At 35.6% G+C, this 26,006-nt stretch overlaps 1 protein-coding gene across 1 annotated transcript; it reads right to left on the bottom strand.

Annotated features, from left to right (window-relative positions):
* Positions 1-474: 474 nt before the first annotated feature.
* LOC111057868 (histone acetyltransferase KAT8) lies at positions 475-25,588 on the bottom strand. The gene is made up of 8 exons (XM_022345339.2): positions 25,270-25,588; positions 23,059-23,170; positions 20,410-20,551; positions 10,882-11,100; positions 9,502-9,732; positions 7,243-7,487; positions 4,633-4,855; positions 475-2,352 (listed from the first exon to the last, which is right to left on the bottom strand). The coding sequence occupies exons 1-7, from the start codon at positions 25,448-25,450 to the stop codon at positions 4,633-4,635; spliced, it is 1,353 nt and encodes a 450-aa protein (XP_022201031.1). The 5' UTR covers positions 25,451-25,588; the 3' UTR covers positions 475-2,352.
* Positions 25,589-26,006: the final 418 nt, after the last annotated feature.

The following is a 26,006-nucleotide window of genomic DNA, read 5'->3' as shown; positions in this document are numbered from 1 at the left end:
TGATGACTCTAACAATATGATCTCTCTGAATTATCCATTTGTCACCGTCGGATAGGTTAGGTATACTCAAGAATTAACTATAAAATTAGTAATCATTATGTAAATTTAATATACAAACGTAAGAGAAAAGAATATTTCAAAATACAAGAAAATTAGATTTTACAATTTCTACTATGCTAGATTCTGATGATTAGATGTTGATGTATAATTTATTCGTAAATACCTTGTTATAAGTGGGAGGCCTCCTACACTTTTTTATATCGGACATTCACTTATCTTGCACAAAACACATGAAGCTCTTGAAGTATTCTATACTTGTGATGAATTTGTTCCTTTTCTAGTAGTTATTTTCGAACGGATTAGTAGACAATTTTCCAGGGCCATATCAAAGATTGTGAATCCAAAATCAACTAGATACCATAAGATTCAACGAGATGCAATGACCGCTGTACAGCGGATTTCGGATGTAATAAATTATAAATTTCCAGAAAAACTTAAAAAGAAATTCAGATACTCAACAACTGAAATTAAATTATGATGACTGAATTTTCCACCATGATTACTTTGCTTTAAATCAATTTACAAAAAAAAAATCATCCACATGGAAAAACTAAAAATAGAAATAAATAAAAATAGATATCACAACTTGTGATGTTAGAAAATCTTTGCTCTGAGCGACATCTTTAGCAGAACCAAATTTTAGCAGAAACTAAATAAAAGGACAAAAATTCAAGGGCTAATTAAACGATCCTTCTCCAATAAATGCTTGAGCAAAAGTGTTCAGACCAAAAGAAAAAGGATTCAACAAAATGTAGAAATGACGTAAGCAAAACGGTATTATCTGAAAGACAAGGAGAGTAGAGAGAAAGGAATAGAAAGACTCCATGGTACTGACAAGAACAGAGCAAAGAGAAATAAAGCACAGAATCAATTGAACAAGCCAGCGTTTGCAAGTTTCTAGATATTTAGTGAAAAACAACTGATAAAAGTAATCATGTTAGAAAACGTCTCAGTGCTTAAGCACATATCACTAATGATGTAACATATTAAATTATGTTGATGCTTATAAAAGCGATTTATTCAGCAGGATTAAAATTATACCTATAATAATGACAGATTTATAGGAAAACACACATTGATGAAACAATATAAATTTTATAAAAAACTTTATCATCACTAAAAAAATCCAAGTGAACAGTCATTTTATTCACAGTAGATCGAGATAGGAAAACGTACACAATTTGTTGATAAACAAAGGAAAAAAACTTTTTTCCTGAAAAAGGAAAATGTACATTGCAATTTTCAGTGTTTACGAGTTTGTGTTTCTTGAATAGTTCAAAATTTCTGAAATAACTCAATATTATTCATTAAAAGTGGTAATTGAGTGGAATATTTCTAATTAATTTATCAATCTAAGCCATCCAAATTCAAAATTTATAGTTTTAATGATTATTTTGGACCAAGATTTTATCAAAATTGTACACGTGAAATTCTAACCTTATTTCGTTCGGACTTTGTCACCTATAAATTTGGAAGAAAAATAGCACAAGGACTACCTTATTATTTTATCCTCCAATGTTATTACATTAGTGTTATTTGCATTGTAAATAAATAAATAAATTTAATCCTCCCAAAAGCCTCATTCTCCATCCATAAATTCTTGAATACTGTAGTAAACCCCGTTTGCTAAATATTTTCTCAATAGCTTTTTGAAAATATCCGTATTCTCATTTTCTCTCAAAGCTGACGGCAGTTTACTCATAAATTTCATACCCATATAAGAAGGCTAATTTTCATACTGAGCTGTCCTGTGGTATTGTGCAGAAAATTTACTCTTATTTCTAGTGTCATAATTATGTATGTCACAGTTTCTTATAGCTTGAAGATTTAACGGTTTTTTTGTAACATATTAAATGCTTCAAATGAAATTATAAAATCCTTTAATTAGACCGACATTAGAAGACGGATGTCTCAAATTGATTGCAATGTACATTGCACAGAGCTAAACATAATGTTTCAAAGCTTAATTATTAAAAATACTCAATTCAGTTTCTTGCAACTTTTCAAATTTATGGTATTTTCAACTAAAATCAAGATTACAAATTGGCAAAAGTGTTATCGCCGTTTGGATCACAGTGAACCACACATCAGTCCTTTTTACAATTTACACTTTCAGAATATCACTTGATCTTTTATGTATCACAAATATTTATAAACATCAACAAAACTCTACATCATTCTAGAACTTGGTTTTTATTTTAGAAAAGCGGTATAATAAATTCACAGAATTTTTCCCAACTATTCGTCATATAAAAGTTTTCATCGACCGAACATTTCTTCTCTTCAATAGATCTGCAACATAATAATAAATACATGAATAGTAATAAAAAGTACAAGACGAAGCTGGAAATGAAACAACACTTTGTCAAGAGTTTGTGATGGTCAAGATAGCTCTGGTTTCACTTATAATAAAATGTAAAGGGGACAAGTAGACGTACTAAATAGCTTCTTTCTATTATTACTAGCCTTCTAGCTTATTCTTTGTAATGATAATTTGTGTTTTTTGAACAATTAATAACGACATAGCAGTCAGGCGCTTTCGGACACTAGGCCCTTCATCAACACTGGCTGTCACTTCCGTTGTTGAATACATAATAATTATGGTTAGTAAGCAGCGTGGATTGTGGGAGTGGCGGGATTTTTTGAATGGTTGGCGGCGGGGGTGGCGGGAATGTTTGAATTTGTGGATTATTGGAGTAGGAGGTTGAAGAGGCTGTGTGATTTGAAGTTTGTTTGCTCATTAAGGATGTTGTGGGGGTCTCTTTTAGTATGTTTATATATTTCAAATTGTTCCAAGGTGTTTAGTTCAGGCCCTTTGTTTCTGATGTGTAAACTTTTTAAATTTTTGGCTGTCTGTGTAGGTGTGATTGTTTCCTATTAAGTGGGTAGCAAATGCTGATTCGGGGTTGTTGATGTGTTCTTTGAATCTTTTTTCAAATGAACGGCCGCTCTGCCCCAGGTAGTATTTTTGGCAATTTGAACAGTTGAGTTTGTATACCCCTGGGTTTTCATATAAGTTTTGTTTCTGTTCTCTTGTGGTTAGTAAGTTTTTGATCTTGTTTTTTGTTTGGAATGCTATATTGAATCCTGCCTTTTTGAAGTGCTTTGCTAATCTGTTGGACTTTGAGTTTATGTATGTTAGTGTTATGAATTTGCTATGTTCAGTGCTGGGCTTTTGAGTTTTTCTTTTCATTTTCTGTTGGATTCTGTCTATGAGCAGTGGATCATAGCCATTAGTTTGGGCCAAGAATTTTATTGTGTTGAGCTCTGTACTGTAATCTTCTGTTGATAAGGGGATGGTGTTTAGTCTATGGAGCATTGTTTTGAAAGCAGCATGTTTGTGTTGAGTGGGGTGATTGGAGGTCTGGTGGATAAGGGTGTTTGATGTAGATGGTTTTCTGTATATATTGAAGCTGTGTTGATTGTTCATAGTTTTTGTGATTGTTAGATCTAGGAAGTTGAGTTTCTTTTCTGTTTCATACTCTGCTGTGAACTGGATGTTTTTGTCTAATTTGTTTATGTGAGTACGAAAAAGTTCACATTGTCTTTTGTTTCCTATGTGTAATAGAATAATGTCATCAACGTATCTGTGCCAGTATATGATGCTTTTTGAATGTGTGTTACTTTTGATGATCTTTGTCTCTTCAAGGTCTTGGAGGTATATCTCAGCAAATATGCTAGAAATAGGGGAGCCCATTGGTAGTCCTTCTGATTGGTGGTAGTATTGTTGGTTGAATGTGAAATAATTTTTACCTGACTGCTATGTCGTTATTAATTGTTCAAAAGTGATTATTTAACAAGCAGTTCGTAATGGAGTCAAACATTGAAGAATTTGTGTTTGTTCAAATTATGAAATATTTCATAATATCTTTCTCCTTTGCTGTTATAACGTGGACCTCACTATAGAGAGCTGCTCAATAAGTGTTTCAATTTTATATCACTTTTTATTGCTGACCTATAAAAAAGCTGACCTAGGGAATATAAAAAAATAGTCAATTGTTTGAATGTGAGTATGGAGAATGGTTGAATAAGCTGACCTATTTGCGATTAAAATAGAAAGACTGTTACAGTATGCGTCCCGTAGCTCTGCCTCCGTGACTTTGAAACGGCACATAGGCAAGATATGGTTCGCGGGGTAATATTCACGGCTTTGCAAAACACATCAGACTTTAGAGACCCTAGATGCCTAGATGGAGGAAGCTTCCTACAGAGCATCCTTGAAGGAAGCTCCTTACACACAGGGATTCTTCATCAGTGAGAAAGTTGCAACGTATTACCAATACAATGGAAATAGCATGTTGAACAAATGTCAGCTGATAGGCTAAAAGGGCATAACTCGAAAAAACTCCTTGTGTATCTTCTATGCAACACGTTGCATTCGAAAAGATACAAAAGAGCATCTGTTGCTTATGGAAAGATACATTTTCAAAAATATTCCATGTTTTTGAACGGGTAGTATTGTAGTCTAGTGGCCCTCCGCCGATAGGCAGAGCTACAGGACCCAGACTGTAAATTGTTCGAATATGAAGATTGTTGAATATGAATATATAGAAGATTGTTGAATATGCTGACCTATTTGCGTTGCGGCCGGACAGGCAGCGCCTTCTTGGGCGGACTCCACTGGAGGGCGTTGCAGTCGACGGTGAGGCGGGGCTTCTTGTACTGTGCCGACCGGATGTGCTCCTCGACGAGGCGTGGTGTCACGCAGATCACGTTCTGGCCCTTCCAGTACTTCACCATGTTCATCGACTGCAGTGTCGAGATTATGTCCGTCTGCGCTATGCTCGTCCGGTTGCTACAGTAACACACAAATATTGTCTATTGTGTAATATTGGCGTATAATTTTTATCTCGCTAGACTGTTTGATTTTAGAGATCTTACTGTTTGTACTTGTAATTTTATATTGTGAATTTGAATTCTAATTTAATATGGTCATGCTGATCATATTTTAAACTGAATTCTCATAGAGTTAAAGATCCATATTTATTTCTACTCATTCATCTTCCACTACTTACAATTATTATTTTTGAAGGGACGGATTAAAGGATCCAGAGGTTCAAATAACCCCACACGTCAACCGAAGCTTATTGTGTTCCCAAGTAGTATGTTAGTTAGGCAAACCAATACCTGTGTCCTTTACAAGAACCAGGAGTTTTCCCTATACTAACATCCCATTCATCACCTGGTTGCTTGTCGCAATCCAGTGTGATATGCTTGGCAGTCTCTTCAGACTGATTGGTCCTCGTGACCTACGTGAGTTCCACTCCTGTCCTTCTTTAAAGGACCTTCCGCTGAGGAAGGAGTAGCCAAGTTGCCTCTAGGGCGCCTGGCTGCCCTCGACTCAGCCTCTTGACCTACATTTGTGTCTGGAGTTTCACCCTTCTCTGGTCTCTTGGGGTTTTCTTTTTGTCCCTCCAAAACTTTGCAGGGTCAAAAGCCTCACCTCTCCCAAGAAGTTTTGTCTGAATGACCGACCTTCTTTGAGCAGTGGTGAGGTTTGGTCTATCCACCTATAAACTCGTGACCTACGTGAGTTCCACTCCTGGCTTTTTTGTAGGTCCTTCCGCTGAGGGAGGGGACGCCAAACTGCCTCCAGGGCACCCGGCCACCCTCGACTCAGCCTCTTGACCCATATTTGTGCCTAGAGTTTCACCCATCTCTGGTCTCTTGGGTTTTCTTTTACCCATTCGAAACTTTGCAGGGTCAAAGGCCTCACTTCTCCCAAGAAGTTTTGCCTGAATGGCCGTCCTTCTTTGAGCAGTGGTCTGAGAAGCTCATCCTTCCTCTCCAGTTGGGATGATGTGATTGAGCTTACATCATACATGTTGTGATCAGTAGAAGCCTTCTCAATGTTGATAGCCTCTCCATAAGAGTGTAACGGAACCTCCTGTGTTCCTGAAGCACCCATTTCAGATTAAGGAACCTGTCCTGATTGGGCAGATCCCGTGGGTTTGAAGGCAAGGCAACTTCTGGAGTTTCCTTGGGGTTTGGTTTGTTCATGTGGTTCATGAACCAGGCTAAGGCATGTCCAGGCCAGGCTAAATACTACAGGAGGGCGCCTGGTATCCTGCAGACACCGTTAGACACCATCTCGTAAAAGTATCAGTACGGTCCACATAGCACCTTGGGTTGGCCAAAGAAGAAGTAAGAATATTGCCAAGGAAGGCCGACAGATAGAAAAAGATATAAAGAATGGCTCAACGCTAAGTCAATGGAAAAAGTGCCATTCTAGAAATGAAAAGTTCCAAAGCATATTGAGGAGAAAAGGGTTTTGGATGAAGTGGTTTGGAAAGGGGTCCGTCCCTTTTAGTCACCTCCTACGACAAGCAGGGATACTGTCGGTGTATTCTGATTTTCAACAAATTCTTGAGTACGATGTTCGACTCAAAGCTCCCCAACTCACAGGGGTCACTACTTACAATTCTACACCCTGTGAATTGAATAGCATAATCATGAGTTGAATAATTGTTTAGTTGAAATATTGGTATTTGTGTTACCTGAGATCCTTGATGGAGAGCGTTCCCTGGTGTAATTGTGAATACTGTGAATTGGATTAGATATAATTTAATATGGTCATGTAGATCATTTTCAACTGAATTCACAGCGAGTATAATTTTGGAATCTAAGATCTATATTTATTCCCATTCTTCCGTATTTCACTACTTACAAAATAATACACCCTATGAATTGACTGGATAATTATTGTGCTAGTCGGTTGAATCAATCAATTTGATTTAAAATATTTTTAAAAATAGACAAAAAACTAATACAATAAAAAAAATTCTAATAGAAGTAGAAAAAAAGGCTTTATGGTGGATATTTTTTTTTTATTTAATCAATGAGAATTACACAACTTACAGAAAAGTACCTACCACAGGCTTATACGCCCAAAACGGTTCCAAATTCTAATTTATACAACAGTCCAAATGTAGCTAGGTTATGTGTCACTTGACATTCTTCAATTACACACTCAATTTAAAATTCAGAACACACAGAAATCATTCTTAAATTAAAAAAATAATTCTAAATTGAATTAAATCAATCACAATTAATTAGAAAATTCCAAACTTTGAAAAAACTATAAAATTTTGAGACCGAAAAGACAAACACAATATTTAGAACTTGTTCTATTTTAATATAATTCGGGCTTAGTTGAAAAATTGGTAGACTTATTCAAGTTACCTGAGATCTTTGATGGAGAGCGTCCCCCTAGTGTCCCTGAGCACGTCTAGCAGCACCCACGACCAATAAGAGCGGTAGCTGAGCTTGCCCAGGTCGGAGAGTGGCTTCTCAGGGCTGCCAACCGCACGCTCTATCTTGCTGAGCTCGTAGCTGAACGCAATCAGCAGCTTGCCGTAGCCCTGGCGCTGATAGGGAGGCAGTGTCAGGATACACGCCACGTTGTTGCCGTCCGGCGACTCTTTTTCCTGCAAAAAAATAATCAAATAACACAAATTCAACAAATAGGTTCATAATTGTTACAAGCCTACGATAAGCATCATGATTTTATGATGCATTGTTGGAGAGTTATACGCCCTGAAAGAGCAAAACATTGGATAAAAACCTGTTATTTTAACAATAAATTACAAACCTTCAAGAGCGAATATCTCGGGAACTGTTGGGAATATCACAAAATTCCTCAGAACAAAAAGTGTAGAAACTTTATCAAGCTTCAATTTTGAATAGTTATGTTATTTGTTATGTCGGTTGAACGCATTGTTCTCAAGATATGAGCGTGGAAGCAAAGCGCTGGAAAATGCAACTTTTAAACCACCCTCATCCCCTTAGCACATGAGTTAGGAATGGGGACTTTTGATATATTTTCCTCCTAACTAGTTTCAACAAAGCTGAAAAGTCAAAAATTTTGTTAAAAACATTCCCTCCAAATTCCTTTTGACAATTGGTTTATTGTTGCAAAAATGGAGATTTCACACTCAACACTAAAGCTGCTGCAAAAGTTGTAGGGAAATTCGTAAAAGTGTGAAATTATACATCAAATTGAAGAGAATCTAATGCTCTATAAGCTCATAATCAACATGGATTTTTCCCCATCGATTTTTAAAAAGTTATAAAAGCAAAAATAGAAAAAAATTGGTGGCAAACGTGTCTTTTTCAAAAATGTCACACCTTCAAGAGCGGATATCTCGAAAACTAGAGAAGATATGGAAAAAAGTTTTAGATAAATATTGTAGGAAATTATGTAATCTTCAATTTTGTATATAACAGTTATATCCGTAAGATACATAGTTTTCGAGTTATATGCGAGAAACCAAAAAAAATTACCTTTGAATCACCCAAGCCCTCTTAGCACAGGGGGTAGGGGTGGGGGCTTTTAATATGTTTACCTCCTTACTACCCTAAACAGAACTGCGAGGTCAAAAATTGTCTTCCCAACTTTTCCCTCTATAACCTTTCCTTGACTGGACTATAAACCATTCATTTTATTTATGTTCAGCTGGCTCAATAAATATTTGGAAAATGGCGCATCTACATGTTGGTCCAGTCGCTGGCCCAGTAAGCTGACCCAGCCTGGTATCCCAAACGTAGGTCAATGAAGGCCAGTGGAGGCCAGCTCTGGCAAACCACCCATCCACACACTGGCGCTGGTCGACATTGGCTATCATGTACTTGCGGTATAAGGAGCATTATGACTTTTATTAAATGCTTCACCATGCCGAATGTGTGAAAATATAACAATGCTGTTCTTTCACACATGTCGGCGGAAGAATTTGAACAAACTGAACATTTCACAAGCGAACTGAACACTTATATTAGGCTCAACTTTCGCATATTTAGGTTAAAATACAACTACAGTAGGTATAAAAAAGTGAAATTGAACTTAGCAGTCTCTGAAGATGGCGACCCAGTCGAATTATCTCGCTGTCGAAAGTGAGTAACTTTAAAACCTAGAAGTATCGAAAAATATACTGCTAATCGTTAATTAAAGCAAAAATTAAGTGACTTTAATAATCATCGCAGTTCTTGATGGAATCCAAAATTGAAGAACAAACTATATTCTTTTTCTAATCAGTAAAGCAATTGAAGCATTAGACTGGCCACTAACGTCAGGACATGCATGATAAACATGTGTGTACACACATGTCGTCATACATTGTTGTGTCAGGCTTGGAACAAAATGTTTTGAGGTTATGTTTTCATATCTCCATTTTTTGTTGTTTTTATTTTTTGTCACTACTCTATTTCAGGTTAAATTATTTCTGTATTTTTATAATTTTTAAATTTCCAGTGGTTTATTTATTGTTATTGGTTGTTAATTTTATGTTAGGAGCTGCTCTCAAACAGAGAGTTATTTGTTCAAAGCCTCTCGCTGATGAGAAAGCATGCATGATGAACTTGTGTGTGTTCATGTCCTACCGATATTGGCCAGCCTTAGAAAGCATGATTCAATTATGTGTAGCAAAACACCTACGTAGCACTTACTTTGGAAAAATATCCGACCAGATGCGATCCGTACTTGTCTGTTTCGCAGAGAATGTAAAAGAGGAATGGTTCAACGTCGAAGTAGAGCGTCTTGTGGTCGAGAAAGAGCTTGGCCAGCAGACAGAGGTTCTGGCAGTAGAGCTTGTACTGACTGCCGTCCGCCTCCCAGATGGTCAGCGTGCCTTTGCGGTAGATCTCCTTGCCCGGCGGCTGGCGCCAAGCACACTCGCTCTGAAACAAAACCAATAAATTGTCTCTCAAATGTATTCTTCCAATAACACCATACTTACTTACTCTTTAGCTCTACAGGTTTTTACAACCCTTGGCCTCCCTCCATACAATACAAATAAATGTTATTCAATACAAAAACACAATATAAATCTAAATACATAAACAATACTAACAAAATACAAATCTATAATATAATAAATGAAAGAATTGGCTTAGACACGTACAGGATAGAAAATTCACGAATGACGCATCATCACGTCTGAACTACTGGACTGATTAACTTGAAATTTTGCATATAGATTCTCAATTCTTAAAGATTTCATTAGTTCAAGTTTCCAGTTTGTCAAGTTTCTAATTGGACCCTTGCAGAGCACGGGTAACCTTCTAGTTTCAAATAAAAAACAGGCTTCATGGTGGGGTGTGCTGAATAGAATGAAAGGAGGAAAAATACCTAGCCAACTATCGTTTCATATGTTCTATAGGCCATTCGATCTTCAGTGGAGATGTTATTAACACTACCTTTACAATTAGGATAATTGTATGAGCAGACGTTTGATTATGAGAAATTTTGTATGTTACAGTTTTCAGCTCTAGCTCCGGTAGATGTTCGAAATTTTGCTGAATTGATGTGAACACATTACAATTTAGTAATTGTACTACAGTACTGGCTTTTGGACTGTTTTGGAAAGTGGAATGAAGGTGAGAGTATTTTATTAAAAATAGTAATAAAACTGATATTTTGTCAACATTACTACATTAGACTTCATGAACGTATCCCTGTGGATACAACTCAGGCAAAGTGCATAGTTCACGTCCTAGAACAATACATGAGCATTTTATGATCTGGAGGAGAACACTTGAAACTCAATTTTACTGCCATTCCCCAAGATTGGCAACACTTTCATTCCAGTTTCCATAATAGCCATAACAGGCTGCAAACGCCAAATGTTAGCACATTTTTCCGATGTCATCTAGAAAATGCTGATTTTGACATTTGGTTCGACAGATCAAAAATGACATGTTGAATACATGTCATTCCATTAGTTATCAACTAGTTTATTTCAAAATTTCCCGTTTTCTTTCGGTGTTACCACGCCGAATGTGAGCACATCTTTGAGATGTCATCTTAAAAAGTAAAGAGATACTCACCATGTGATACCTGTAGGTTTTCTCTAATCGCATGTATCGTAGGCAGAATTCACATATCCAAAGCTTCGGCTGTTTCTTGTATTCGTCTGGGTAGGGACTGTAATACCACGTGTCAATTTCGAATTTTCCGATTTGGATTTTGTCAATGTATTTTACCTTGGTGATCGCTTCGTGCTCTTTTTCTAACGCAGCTGTCGTCGGATCCATTTCCGCATACGTCTGAAAAACATAATACGTTATTTACCGGTACTCAAATAACTATTAGCCTACTCATATTTAAAGAAATGATTAATAATACTCTGAACTTGAAGGTAAAGTTAACGAGCGTATACTAAATTTGGTTGGCATAAAAAAGGCAATTCAAATTTCCAATTTGAAAATTCTGCTTTTAAACACAATAGAATATATAAAGTGCCCTTCTATTTTATAACAGTTTAAAGTCTCCAAGAGCCATTTTCAAGTGTAAATCTGTACATTTTGATTTACACTTGAAAATGGCTCGTGAAGTGTTGAAACTGTCATAAGTTACATCTGGTAACACCTAATATTATTGCTGACGCTGTATTCCATTGTAATGCTCGATCATAGTACTTTTAGTCAATCTACTGCCAAACTTCACCGAGAGCACTTCTCTCTTTTTCGATGTATATTTTATAATTATGTGTTTGAAAATAAAGTTTTCTTTTTAAAAAGGTGTTTGGTTACCCCAGAACTATAACTGGCGCCCGAACTACCTTCCTTACGTTTTTTCGAGGTTGTTCATTTAACAACAAGTTTTTTTCGATTCGCGATCTTTAATTTCGACTTCGTGAAAAATCCGGAAAACCAGTGAGTGAGGTGAACCCTTCAAGACAAGTTCTCTGCGTACCACACCTGCGACCTTCGAAGTTCAACCTGGCAGACAACGAAGACTCCTTCCACAAATTTGAGACGGAAGTAAAACTACCATCAACTGTAAGTACAGATGCGAACATTTTCTTCACTTCATCTTCTACACTCATTCGACCGTCAAAATTAGACCCTGTGATCATGTCAACCAAATCTATCCCGAAATATTTGCTGGACTATATTCCAAAATTCGATGGAACTTCCAATAAAATTCCAAAATTTATCAAATCTCTCCAAGACATTTTCAATCTGTATTGTAACGATAAAATTGAACAATCACAACGCGAAGAAAATCATTGGCTGTTATTTACTGCCGCCCTCCACAGTTTGGAAGGTGCTGCAGATAATGTTGTACAAAATTGCGAGTGTTCCAGCTTAGCTGAAATTATTGAACTTTTAACGAAAAGCTTCTCTGATAAAAGCACGGTCCCTGATCTAATAGCCGAAATTGCTGTAATGAAATCATTCCAATACGAACACCCCCTCGACTTCCTACAAAGACTCAGTGAAAAACGCACTAGAGTGGTGACCCGCTATAAGCTTGATGGTGTAACCGGGGATCTCCTGAAAAATCTTCTCGAACAACTCGATACAACTCTTGTCCGCACGCTCATTCACGGTGTTCATCCAACACTCGGAGCTCATCTTCAGGTATACAAACTCAAGAACTTGGACGACGCCCGCGATACCCTGCGCAGTGATTGTAGCATTGTTTTGAAGCAATTAAAATGTGCAGAGCCCGTCAGTGACAAAAGTGCAGTGAGTGAAAAGCAAATCAATTCTCAGTTCCAACCGCGGAATTTCTTTCAACCGCAACCAGTGTTCAATCAATTCCGTCAATTCTCTCCTCGGAATTTCCGCCAGCAACACTTCAATCAGAATCGGTTCCAGCAACCCTTCACTACTCAGAATCGGTTCCAACAACCTCATCAAATCCATTTTCAACAGCCTCAACATTCTAATTTCCAACAAAGTGTAGTTCCCTCTACCTCTACTTTTCAGCAGTTGCAATTTCAAAATTTCCAACCGAAATCTTTCAATAACAATTCTCGTAACTTTTCAAACGGAGCACGAAACATTCAACAGTCTCACAACTGGGACTCGCAGAATACTGTCTCCATGCGTACTGCTTCTACTAATAGAAATGCTAACAATTCGGCAAGAAACAATCCTTTCCAGGACCTTCACTATCTCGATGAATCAAATGATGATATCAATCAAGTAAATGCATCGACTCGTATTCAATTGTTGCAATCGCAACTCAACAATCTAACATCAGCTGTGAATGAAATGGCAGATCATTTTTTAGGGTGTGACCCCAATCTGGCGGAAACCCCCCCCCCCAAACAGCTTGAATTGAATATTATTGATAAATCGCTACCCTATTTTGTCGATGATGTAAACAGAAAATGTTGGATCGATGATGAATTATGTACATCCTGCAATTGTACCGCCAACTGTAACTAGATATAAGGAAAAATTTGTTGTAAAAACCCCGGCTGGTACAAGTGGTGGACATGAGTATATATTTTTTGGTCCATCAACATTATTTCCGAATCTTTCTAGAATTAAGATGTATATATATGATTTTTCCGACAGGTACGATATTCTTTTAGGTAATGAAACAATGCAACAACTCAAGGCCCATGTAAATTATGAGACTAATACGTTAGATTATGGCAACGTATCAAAACCGTTATTATTATATGTAATTAATTCTAGTAGAAAACAAATTGAATTGAAACCTGGATTTAATGTAATAACTATCCCAGTTAGGTCTATTCCCACTGTAGGACAGGGATTACTTAAACCTATAAATAATTCTAACTATTGTATTGAAGAAGGTATAGTTGATATTGTTAATGGTGAATGTACTTGTATAGCTTTCTCTCATGAACTCATGACCATCAGTCCTGAACCCATGGAAATTGAGGAAGTAGAAACGATTCTTGACTCGCATAATGACTCAATGACCACACGTCCTGAAAATTTTGCATTGATAAAGAAATTGATCCATGAAACTTTACGAACTGACCACATGAATGACGAAGAAAAAACAGAGATATACGATTTAATTATCAAATTCCCTGCGATAATAAAGCTTGATAATATTCCTCTTGGTTCAACAAACTTATTAAAACATAAGATCAATACTGTAGATGACAATCCTGTGTACACACGAAACTATAGGTACCCCCAAATATTCAAGAAAGACGTACAAATCGAAATTGATAAACTGCTGCAAAATAAAATCATTCAACCCTCCAACTCTCCATACAATTCCCCAATATGGATGGGTTGTTCCAAAAAAACTAGATGCTTCAGGGAAAAAGAAAATAAGAATGGTGATAGACTACAGGAAACTTAATGACAAGACGATAGCTGATAAATATCCTTTACCAAACATTGAAGATATTTTCGGTAAAATTGGGAGAGCCACTTATTTCTCCACAATAGATTTGTACTCAGGTTTCCATCAAATCGTAATGGACCCAGAATCTGTTCCTAAAACTGCTTTTTCAACGGAAGATGGTCACTACGAGTTTCTTAGGCTCCCTTTCGGGCTGAAAAATGCACCCACATTCTTTCAAAGAAATATGAATATATTGTTTGCTAAAATGCCGAATGTATTAGTATATATGGATGATATAATAGTATTCTCTGACAATTTGGAAGAACATTTGAAACATTTAAAATCTGTTTTCAAGAAACTACAAAATCACAATCTCAAAATACAGCTTGACAAAACCGAATTTTTCAAAAGAGAATTGTTATACCTTGGCCACATTGTTTCAGAACGCGGTATTCAACCCAACCCAGCCAAATTGCAGGCCATAAAGGATTTTAAAATACCTAAAACCGAAAAACAAATCAAACAATTCTTAGGGTTAACAGGCTACTATAGGAAAATGATACAGAACTATGCAAAAATCGCAAAACCTCTGACTCAGGCATTGAAAAAGGATGTAAAGATCGATATTAATAATACAGAATATGTAAATGCATTTGAGAAATTGAAAACAATGTTACAGAACAGTCCAATATTACAACTCCCTGATTTCTTTAAACAGTTCATTGTCACGACTGACGCGAGCAATTATGCTATAGGAGGGGTATTATCCCAAGTTTTTGAAGGAAAAGATCTACCAGTAGCGTATGCTTCGCGAACTTTGAATAAACATGAGATCAATCTCTCCACCATAGAAAAAGAGTTATTGGCTATTGTCTGGTGCTGTAAATATTTCAGACCTTATTTATACGGACGGAAGTTTCTCATTCAAACTGATCACAAGCCTCTCCAGTGGCTTCATAGCATCAAAGAACCGAACTCGAAACTCATTAGATGGAAACTATTATTAGAGGAATTTGATTTTGATATTATTTACATAAATGGGAAGACCAATTACGTAGCGGACGCTCTGTCTCGTCCTAATAATGTTCACATGATGGAAAATGAGGAAGATGATTTTTTAGGCTTTGAAGATGGCTTTCGCGGGTTTGCGAATATTGCTACTGACCCCCACGAAACTGGTCTAGAAGATGGCTTTCACGGTTTTGATAATAGTGCTCACGACTCTGATCATGAATTCGATGATATTAACGTGGACGAATTGCTGCGATTCAATACTCGTACTGAAGCTCCCTCCATAGACGTTAGTTCCCTTGATGAAATTCTCCAACAAATAGACAACCCGGCCGTAGGAACTGATAATGATGAAATTAGCGGTAATTGCCTTCAATAATACTCTAAACTCTACCTTGAAAATGTCTCCTATGGAAATAACATATGGAATATTATTCTTTATTCTTTATTGATTGATTGATATAATAAGTATACATCATATAAATGATAGGGAGAGGAAAAATAAGGTAAACTTGTGCTATTCCTCTCCCCAATTTAGATATGGTTACACATAGTCCGAAATAGGTTAAGTCTTGTAGCTCTTCACTTCGCAAAATTTTTAGACCACTAATATGTTCAGTCACAAAGTAAATTTTCAAATTTAGATGCTTCAAAACAAAAAATAGAACAGATATTTCACATTATTATCACTTGAATAGAGAAGATTCATATATTAAAGAAATAATTTTGAAAAAGAACTGAAAAAACAAACTTAATTCTAGAAGCACAGCTGTATTAAATATTAAGGTGCAAGACCCGCAGCGCCAGCCTCGCAGGTCACCACCCCAACTACAAGCGATAACCGTCACCGAACCGGCCAGCCAGTCATTCCTTGGTCACGCCACCGTGGATCCTGCCAGCGTCACCAAGCCTCCTTCCAACTTCTTTGTATTATATAATTAAAACAAAAACGTACTGAGAAATTTAATGTTAATCGTGAGAAGAATGTTGAAATTGAAAACGAGCCACACATAAAATCGACATTTAATAAGAAAACAAAACCGAAATTCATCAAAGTAAATTACGATACAACACAGCAATTAGCTAGGAATCCTAAAGCTATCCAAAAACGCCCTTTTAAATTGCACCCTAACAGAATGAAACGGCCTAAAAAACCGGTGAAGGGTAAGAAAAAGGATTTATTTGTTACAGGACGTGATGGTACTGCCCCTAATTCTCCTGTTGCTGGCCCCAGCAACGTCTTATAAGATGGTAGATTTGAGCAGAACATCTGGTATTGCTCCAATCAAGATACAGAATTCTCATATAATTAATGAAACTTTTACCTATGTTCATAATATTAATACTAGTTATTTACGTTTAGAATTAAGTAATATTGAAACATTTGTTGATTTTCTCGCTAAAAGGAATAATATTGATAAGAGTCGCTTAAGTATGATGAAATTGAATTTGAAATACACTAAGAATAAATTGAATGAGATTCAATCCGTTAATTATAGGCAGAAAAAAGGTCTTTTTAATGGTTTAGGATCCGCGATTTCGTGGATCACTGGGAACATGGATGCTGATGATAAGGAAAGATATGACAAAATTTTGCAGACAGTCCAATCTAATGAATATCATCTTAGTAACAATGTAGACAAGCAATTTTCTGTAAATCAGAAATTAATTAACGAATTCAATAATGAGATGAAAGTAATCAGAGCGAATAATCTAAAAATCAGCAATTACTTCAATTCTTTGTTCAATGAATCCAACCGAATGGAAATGAATCAGCAATCCTCTTTGTTATTCGACTCGCTCCTGCATCTGAATAATAAAATATCTGACATTGTAACTAGTCTCGAATTTTGTAAATTGAAAATACTCCATTCTTCTATTATTTCTCATGATGATATTTTTCTCCTACAAAAAAACTCAAATGTCAGCTTTATTTCAAATAAAATTAGAGTGTTATGGAAACTAAGCAAAGTACATTGTGGAATATTTAAAGACCATATTTCATATTTTGTGGACGTACCGCTATTGTCAACTGTTTATGAAACGTTTTTTCTATTGTCTTATCCTGTCATTGTCGGTAACGAAATTTTAACAACTATTGCACATCCTTCTTTTGTTCTTCGAAATGACAAATCATTTTCTGGAAATTGTGAACTCATTTATGATGATTATTATTGTAGTACAGTAAGCGAACTTAATGATATATGTATTGAGCAATTATTAAATGATAGGAATCTAGACGGATGTAGTAAGGTAGTTTTGAAAGACGGAGATTCTTTCATAAAATATGTAGAAATGGTTGATAGTTTTATATTATTTAATTTTAGTACATGTATGGTTCTGAATACTGATGTGAACAAGAATATTACTAATAAGATTCTTAATAAGAAAATTCTTAATAAGAAAACGCAATTGTTGAAAATTAATAGCTCAGAAACACTGATTGGTTACTACAAACCAAATATATTTTGGGAAAACGAAATTGTACTTCCAACTGAATTTGTAGTAAAAAAACGACTATCCAACTTCAACTTTGATCAAGTACATACTGCTAATATAAATTTTCAAAAACTTGATGTTCTAGATGAGTTACCTCTGACCGATAATCGAAACCTATGTATTATTCTATTGCTTATTTTTACTGTAATTTTATTGATTGTTATAATATTTCTCAAACGGCTGTTTATTTGGCACAAACTTTGTAACCTAATGTGTTGTAAATCTGAAGTTGAAAATGATACTGTACAGCGTGAACCAGAACAAATATGCCCCAGACTACCATGTACTTAGTTTATAATACTTAAAAAATATAATATATGTTTTTTATTTCTTTGAAGCTGAGGGCAGCTTCACTCTTAGGGGGGAGGAGTTACATCTGGTAACACCTAATATTATTGCTGACGCTGTATTCCATTGTAATGCTCGATCATAGTACTTTTAGTCAGTCTACTGCCAAACTTCACCGAGACACTTCTCTCTTTTTCGATGTATATTTTATAATTATGTGTTTGAAAATAAAGTTTTCTTTTTAAAAAGGTGTTTGGTTACCCCAGAACTATAACTATAGAATGAAAGGGCACTTTATATATTCTATCGTGTTTAAAAGCAGAGTTTTTAAATACACTTGGAAATGACTCGTGAAGTGTTGAAACTAAAAAAAAATAATTAAATGTTTATTTCCCAAAAAACTAAAACTACAACATCAATTACACAAAATATTAGATAAATTACAATATTACATACAATAAATTAGTTACAAAAAATTAGTAAGTTAGTTACAAAAAATTCTTATAATGTGTCCTCTACTTGTTTAGTTTTCTCTGTGTGGACTGATCGTGGACTGTGTCAAATACTGATTGTGTTGTGATAAAATAAAAGGCTACATGATATATTCTTTTGTATTCAATACTTTCATTAGCCCTAAAAATAAGAGTGAATAGGTGTTATAGTACAGTTATCTAGATTTTCTAGAACATGGTAACTATCATTATTCCGATTAAAGGCTCGATTTTTATTCCGCCCGGTTTAGTTGGGCATTTTGTTATCAAACCCATAATGCAAGCCACCAACTAATGATTAGATCAAGGAAATAAATATTGTTACTATAAGGACAGGGACAAACGTGGCGTTTTTTCAGACGATTGTGCGGACACACGGGTGTCTCATTGAGTGTTTAACGATTAGTCCCACGCCGCTTCAGCTAACTATAATCAGGCTTTAGATCTGGCGTCTAACTTCCATGCATGCACAAGGATACAGGATATTCAATCAAGATGAAACACTTTAGAAAACTAGCAGTACTTCCAAAGTTGGGATCATATTCATTGAGATTGTTCATATTATTTATATTTATCGATTGATACACAATCATTCTCAATTTATTATGAATGATTGTTGAAGGCACAACAGGCTTAGAGTCCAAAACTGTCCCTTTCCTAGATAATGTATAATATACTTGACTTAAGCTGTTATGGCATGAATTGTTTTCTAATGTAAAGGTGCGTACAGACTTTCGTTCTGCTCCACAACCGAACGTCACTCCAGCAGAGCGATTGATGATCGACCGGTGAGCAAGAGTGGTTCGACCGGGGAACACGAGAAGATCTAACATCTTCCGTAACGTTCATGATGGGTGCGTGGGAGGAGCGACTGTGGTTCGATGGTGGTATGAGGGCGGTACGAGGGAGGAGCGTGCTCGGTGCGGGTTGGAAGCGCGAATATGTATACGCAGCTTTAGAAATGATGCTCTAGAATCAGATTCAACTAAAACCTCAAAATGTGAAAAAATTACTTAAGCCTTTTTGCAATCCACCTCTTCAATGTTGATAGAAATTGTCCAAAATAGGTTATGATTATGTCATTGTGATTTCCAATTTCAAGTACAAAAATATATAAATCAGAATTCTAAAATCTAGATGAGTTGAAAAACAAATAAAATTGAAATATTTATAAATAATCAAAGTACTTGGAAAAAAATTAAATATGTTGATTAACGTATTTAAAATCAATAAATCAAACAATAAATCGGTTAGTTGAATATGACGAATACAGATGTACTTGATTACTTCTGTGCTGAAGTCAATAGAACACCAATCTACCACTCCTCGAGAAACAACAACTGTCTAGCTCCACTTGCTGGCATGGAATGAGGTAGTAAGGCTACCAGCGAACACCAGTGCGACGAATGAAACGAAACCTTAAGACGAAGCGTCTGCCACCGCTATTTTGTGACTAGCTTCATTGAATTACATTGTTTGGCGAAGGATACATCAGACGCTTCGTACGACGTCAAAGCGAAAAAACACCCCGTGTGTCTTAGGTCTAAAACGCCTTAAACCGTCGTACCAATCAGGCCGGCAAATTTACAATATACTTAGTACAATAAGAGAATAGATGTAGACTATTTATTCACACAATTTCAAATTTTCATAATACGTCAAATAGGCCAATCAATTCTAAGGATTATATTATAGTTATATGAGTCATAAGTAGAAGTTTTGGACAGGGAAGATTCACACTATTTACATTTACATTCTAAATGACACTGACTCACTAAGTCAATCACTCACCTATCAACAGAACAAAATCTATTGGACCAGATGCGTTCAAATTTGGAAGGTATGTTCAGTTGACTCTAGAGGCGCACTAAGAACGGATTTGAAAAAAACACGGATTGGATGGAAGTAAGTTCGTTATCAGCAAGATACAGTATATTGTTTTCATGTCAAGAAAAAGCTCAAAAAGTGGATTAAATATTCAAAGTAATTGTGAATTACCTTTTGTATGTGGTTGATTTCATCATGCCGTCTCTTCTGGTTTCTTGTTATTTTTCTATCTGACTGATCGAGGAGATCTATTGAATTACGATCACTATTTTTCCATTGCTGATCTGACATATCAAACCTTGAGTTCATGATCCTGAAATAAAATCCAAGATAAATTAATTGCACGTTAATTAAAGACAAATGAGGATGAGCACAAAGAGATTAGACATCTTTATGATATTCGTGTTTCGTCACATGAACACGGGGTTTGTTCTTCGATAATTGGTGGGATGATGATGATGATGATCATGATGGTGATATGAACTACAGTATAAATATGTATCATAGGTGTAAATGTATTTCAGATGATAATCAGAACCGACAAGAACTGTTAGCATAACCTTACCTCAATCTGTGAGTAATATAGATAAATGAGATTACTTGAATAATTCATTTCAATCTTATCCTGAATTATCATGATTTCACGACATGAGTATAATGAATACTTTTTCTATTCACTTGATAACTTTAATTAGCTGAGTCATCAAACATAACTGAACTGAACTGAACTGAACTGAACAATACTCAGTGTGGATGAAAGCATCGTAAACTGGTATTTAAGAGTCCAGCATTTAACAGCGAATATTAGTTATTACTTTTCTACACAAACTTCATGATATTGTTGGCTCTGAGGCCCTTCGATAAATCAACTATAATTTATATTATCATAGCTTTTAGTTGAACCCACCCTTAAAAAATCAAATAGCTTCTTGTTAAATAGTACAAAATTTCATAATTTTCAAAGTTAAAATTCTGTTAAAAGATTCACAAGTGAGGCGGGATGCACACCGGAGAAACGCGTTTCGTGAAACAAGTTTCAGGAAACGTGGAACGAAAGTTGCTTGCAATCGACTGATAAGATCACACAGGATTGTGCACACTGCGTTTCATGAGACTCCAGTTTCTTTGATAGCTTGAAACCATATTTCGAGAAACTCGAATTATTGGTTTTCTCTAGCTGTGTAGTTTCTCGTTTCACATCGAGAAATTGTGTGATTTGTTTGATAGCTATTTGTAATTTGTCATATAGGCCTAGCTTAATTTTTAATTTGATTTAAATTAAATTATAATATAAATAATTGAATTATAAGTAATTTAATTACCTTAATTTGTGATTGTAATTTAAAACAGTTTTACAGAAAATTATCCGAAAATGTAGAAAAACGCCCGTGCCTTTATGGCTTTAAACTGAAGGAGTAAATCAACAGGGATAAAGTACAGATTGCATAAGAAGTAGTTGCAAAAGAAGTGAACAATTCAGGTATTTATTTTAATTTATTATTTGAAATAATTAATCGGAACCAGTAAATCAACAACACACAAAATGGCTGGCTCACAGCCAGCCTCCAGTTGGTGTCCCTCTTCGTTATTTGTGCACCAACCAATGCCACCAAACGATCAAAAAGTGGCTTAGAAATTCGGAAAAAATCCTTAAATTTGATAGGATCACTTATGAGCAAGTTCGCAACAACGAGGGAACTATGGCCTCGATCCCTGATCAGTCGATGTACCCAGTATTTTCGTCTTTTCTTTTTATTCCTTAGCCACCATGACAAAACGACCACATCGTCATCGGAATCCATCGTGAAACTGACGGGAAAACAGTTTCTTTTGTATGCATGCGCGAGTGAAACGGATTGCATGAAACTTGTTCCACGACACGTTTCTCCAGTGTGCATCCCGCCTTGGAGTAGTTTCTATAAGTTATAAATTGCCCTTTCACCATGTTCTAATAAAATTCCAAAATTTACAAATGGAGGAGTCAAGATCGTATTAATTCGATGAAGACGGGATAAGAAAATAGCTTGTAATACAAGTCATTGGAGTTATCTAACTACCGAGTTAAGAATCATGAGTCAGGATAAGTTAAGAACCATGCGCCTGCTACTCCTGCTGAAAGGGTGACCACTTCAACCAACTTCTCTAAATATGATTCATGGAATCGCTTCCCGGAGCCCACCTAAAACTGTAGTTGCACTCATCTCTCATTATCATCGGCCTCATTACCCACGCACAAGTCTAGATGTATGGGCATCACCCTCAGCAAAAAATGATACTATAAAACAGCCTAATCTTAAGCACAGCTGACCTTTGCTTATTAAAGCTGGCGTCCTAGCATTACCAACATTATTAATCCTGGAGGCAAGTTTGATGGTAAATGTCAGCCAAATCTATTTCAACGAAAGTATCATCACCTCAACACAAGACGGAGAAACGATAGCATTCCGATGATATGATGTTCCCCATTAGAAACTATGCGTTCTGTAAAAAAAGGAACGCGACGGAAACGAGAACGTAATTGTTCAGCCCGTATAGTTGGTGCCATAGACTTAAGAAGTATTTCTAATTTCAGAATTTAAAGTATCAAATTATGAAGTAGTGTATGACAATCTTTGATGAATTCATTAAGAAATTAGATAAGGATCTTAATGCGTGCTAGTGATGAATGCCTAACATAATTTTACGGCATAACAAACTATTATGTTATGTATTTAGACATTTATTAGAAAAATGTGTTACGCAAAATCAGTTTCTTTATGTGAAAAATATGAATCTTCAAATAAATTTCTATAAAACCTGATTAACAAGTCATAAAATTACCTGTTTCTTGGTACCCATTCATCCAGCCGTCTATTGAATCCTTCATAATGCACGTAGTATTCATAACAAGTATCCTGCTCATTGTACCTTGTCTGAATGATTTCAGCTGGATCTGCAACACACAAGAATATTTAAGGGAGATGAATTAGAATTAGAACTCGGAATTGAATTAGATTATTTTGACACATCAAGTTGTTCTCATGAAAAACTAATTGGTTTATAAACTATTTGGATGGTTTCTATTGATCCCATTTGTGAATAAATTACAACTGTAGGTTACATGAAAACCAAAGGCTATAGATAGGACCCATCCGGTGGCTTTTGGTGTTCCTCAGGGATCAGTGATGGGGCCTACAATGTTCCTAGTCATGATAAATGATCTTGACGACCATGGCTCTGATGATGCATCTCTGCTGTCGTCGGGTGCTGAGCTTGAACGGGTTTTGGACGAAGAGGTATCTGGTAATAATTTATCACGCTCTCTTCTATTGCCACATCACTTATCAATCGCTCCTGTGGGGTCATTCGGCAGGGGCTACCGAGGCTGAGGATGTTCTGAGACTGCAAAAGAGGGCTGCAAGAATCCAACAGGCAGCGACCATCTTGCCCACAGTAAGACCATCTTTCCTCGCCTTGTTGTACTGACGGTCATCAGCCATTACATCCTCCTGTGCTTGGTGTATGTCAAGAGGATACAGCATACTCTATCTGCCCGTAGTGACATCCACCGCCACAACACCAGGAGCAGTGAGCTGTTGGATGTCCCCAGGAGACGCCTCCACCGATCACAGGCCAGTTATAGGATTTTTACCTTGAAATTCTTTAACAAGCTGCCTAATGGTGTAAAGCAGTTGGTTAAGGCCGCCTTCAAGAGAACCGTCAGGTAGCTGCTGTGTAACAAGGCATAATTACAGTGTAAACGAATTCATGGGTTATAATTTGAGTTTGTACTGAAATTGGTCACTGAATCGCTGCCATCTGAACGATTACAGTATGTGTTGAATTAGGTGTTTTGAGTTTTTTGACTTCGCCATCGATCCCACAAGTGTAGGTAATGGATGAAGCAGAAAGTATTAAAGCCAAAAAAGGATTGCTTGAGCTATGAAAATTGAAGTTGTTCAATTCAAGATTCAATGGCAAAGCCAGACATTTTAGAATCAATGGAAATAACTAGGATAATAAAAACGATCATATCTAGTTAAAAAAGAACAGATTAATTTTAGCCAATTCAACACCCCTAATCAAGTCTTATCTTAGAGTAGTGGATCCGTTTCTATCTTTTTGTTATTTTACTTTCAAATTAGAACAAGGATTATCCCTTTATATAAATATTTTTACCTATGCTTTTTTGTATTTTGTGTTTCCTGTATTTTAATATTTTTCTATTCTTTCTCATAGACCTATTCTCTTTTTGTTTTTGTAGGTTATCAAGTTTTTCTTTTGGCTGTTCTCATGACCACAATTGGAATAAAATGCTGTGTTTTGTCTTGGCCAATAGAAGTAGAGCTGAGCATTTAATGATCAACAGGTATCTAAGCTCTCAGTTCACTAGAGATAGCCTAATGATGTAAAACCGACACAAATATTTCAGAATGGTTTTGATAAGACAGTGATTTTGAAAATATACAATGGAGAAATTATTTCAATAAGAGTAATTTTGACAGTATGAAGTAGGCTAGTTCTTATTTGATAACAATGAAAAATAATCTAGAAAGAAAATAATACATCAATAAGAGTTTTTAGTTTATGTTTTTGATATTGATTTCAATCAAGTTATTATGTGTATTGAAATGAGGCATAAACAATTTTTTAAAAAGACAAAAGATAATTTTAAAAGATTTAGAGTAGGACAGCTCTAAATACATTTTAAAAATCAATGCTATGTTATGTAAACATTAGCTAACCTAACTTTTTCCTCTATATAAATGGTGCATAATATTTTCATTTAATGTTTTGTCTAGGCCTACTACTACAATTGAAAATTTTACAGTCTAAAATCAGCATTCACTCTAAAATAAAAATAAATCTGGACGCATTAAATAAGAACATCTTAGATAACCGTTATCAACAAACACCCATAATGATAAGATTTTCTCAATGCTTCAAGCTAACAACGAATAGGCTTAAGCTAAATCAGAAGTCAATCTAGAAATTCAATAATCAGAACTCAATTTTTCAAGTATACACCAAATAAAACAAAAATGTACTTACGCCATGAATCCGCTCTCTTGACAAGATAATGTTCACCAATGTCTAATGGCTGTTCTTCAACAGATTCAGAATCCTCGTTGTCTTCTGTTCCTTTTTCATGATGCATGTTTTCTGGTTTTTTGTCGGCTTTAGTATTAGTGTGATGATAGCTTTCCTTGGTCGTACACTTCTCTGTTTCCATTTTGGGAAGATGAACAATAATAAAACCCTACCCAATCAAAACACTTTGCTTTTCTTCTTGCTTTAGGAAAAACGAACGAAATGCAAATCGAAGACAAAACCGACAAACCTTTTGTTTTGATTTGATCACTCGTTGCAAGGTTACGTCATTGCAGTACGTTATTGCGTTGATATCAAAAAGGCATTGAAAGCATACATTGTTCAAAAATGAGAAAATAATTCAATGAATAATATATTGAAGAAAATTATAATTAATATTTTTTGTATTAAAAGAAATGCAAAAAAAAAACACAACTTAGTTTTCAAAAAGACTCCTGAGCGTTTTAGGTCTGGACGAGTGATTTTCAAGGAGTCAAAATTGCTTGACTCCTGAGAGTAGGATTAGTTTTAGTTGTTCGAATCTAGGAAAACTGTACGTCAAGTACGAATAAATTATCAATACTTTTGTTGTACAATATTTCTGATTCATCAATCTATTTTATTGTTTAGAATTGACTCCCAACTGAATATTTATATTATTTGAACGACTGCTCTTTATAAATAATATTTCAAACTCC

The sequence above is a fragment of the Nilaparvata lugens genome, chromosome 2, assembly GCF_014356525.2.
Source record: "Nilaparvata lugens isolate BPH chromosome 2, ASM1435652v1, whole genome shotgun sequence".
Lineage (NCBI taxonomy): Eukaryota > Metazoa > Arthropoda > Insecta > Hemiptera > Delphacidae > Nilaparvata > Nilaparvata lugens.
Note: the sequence above shows the minus strand (reverse complement) of the source record. Positions and strands in the feature narration are given on the sequence as shown.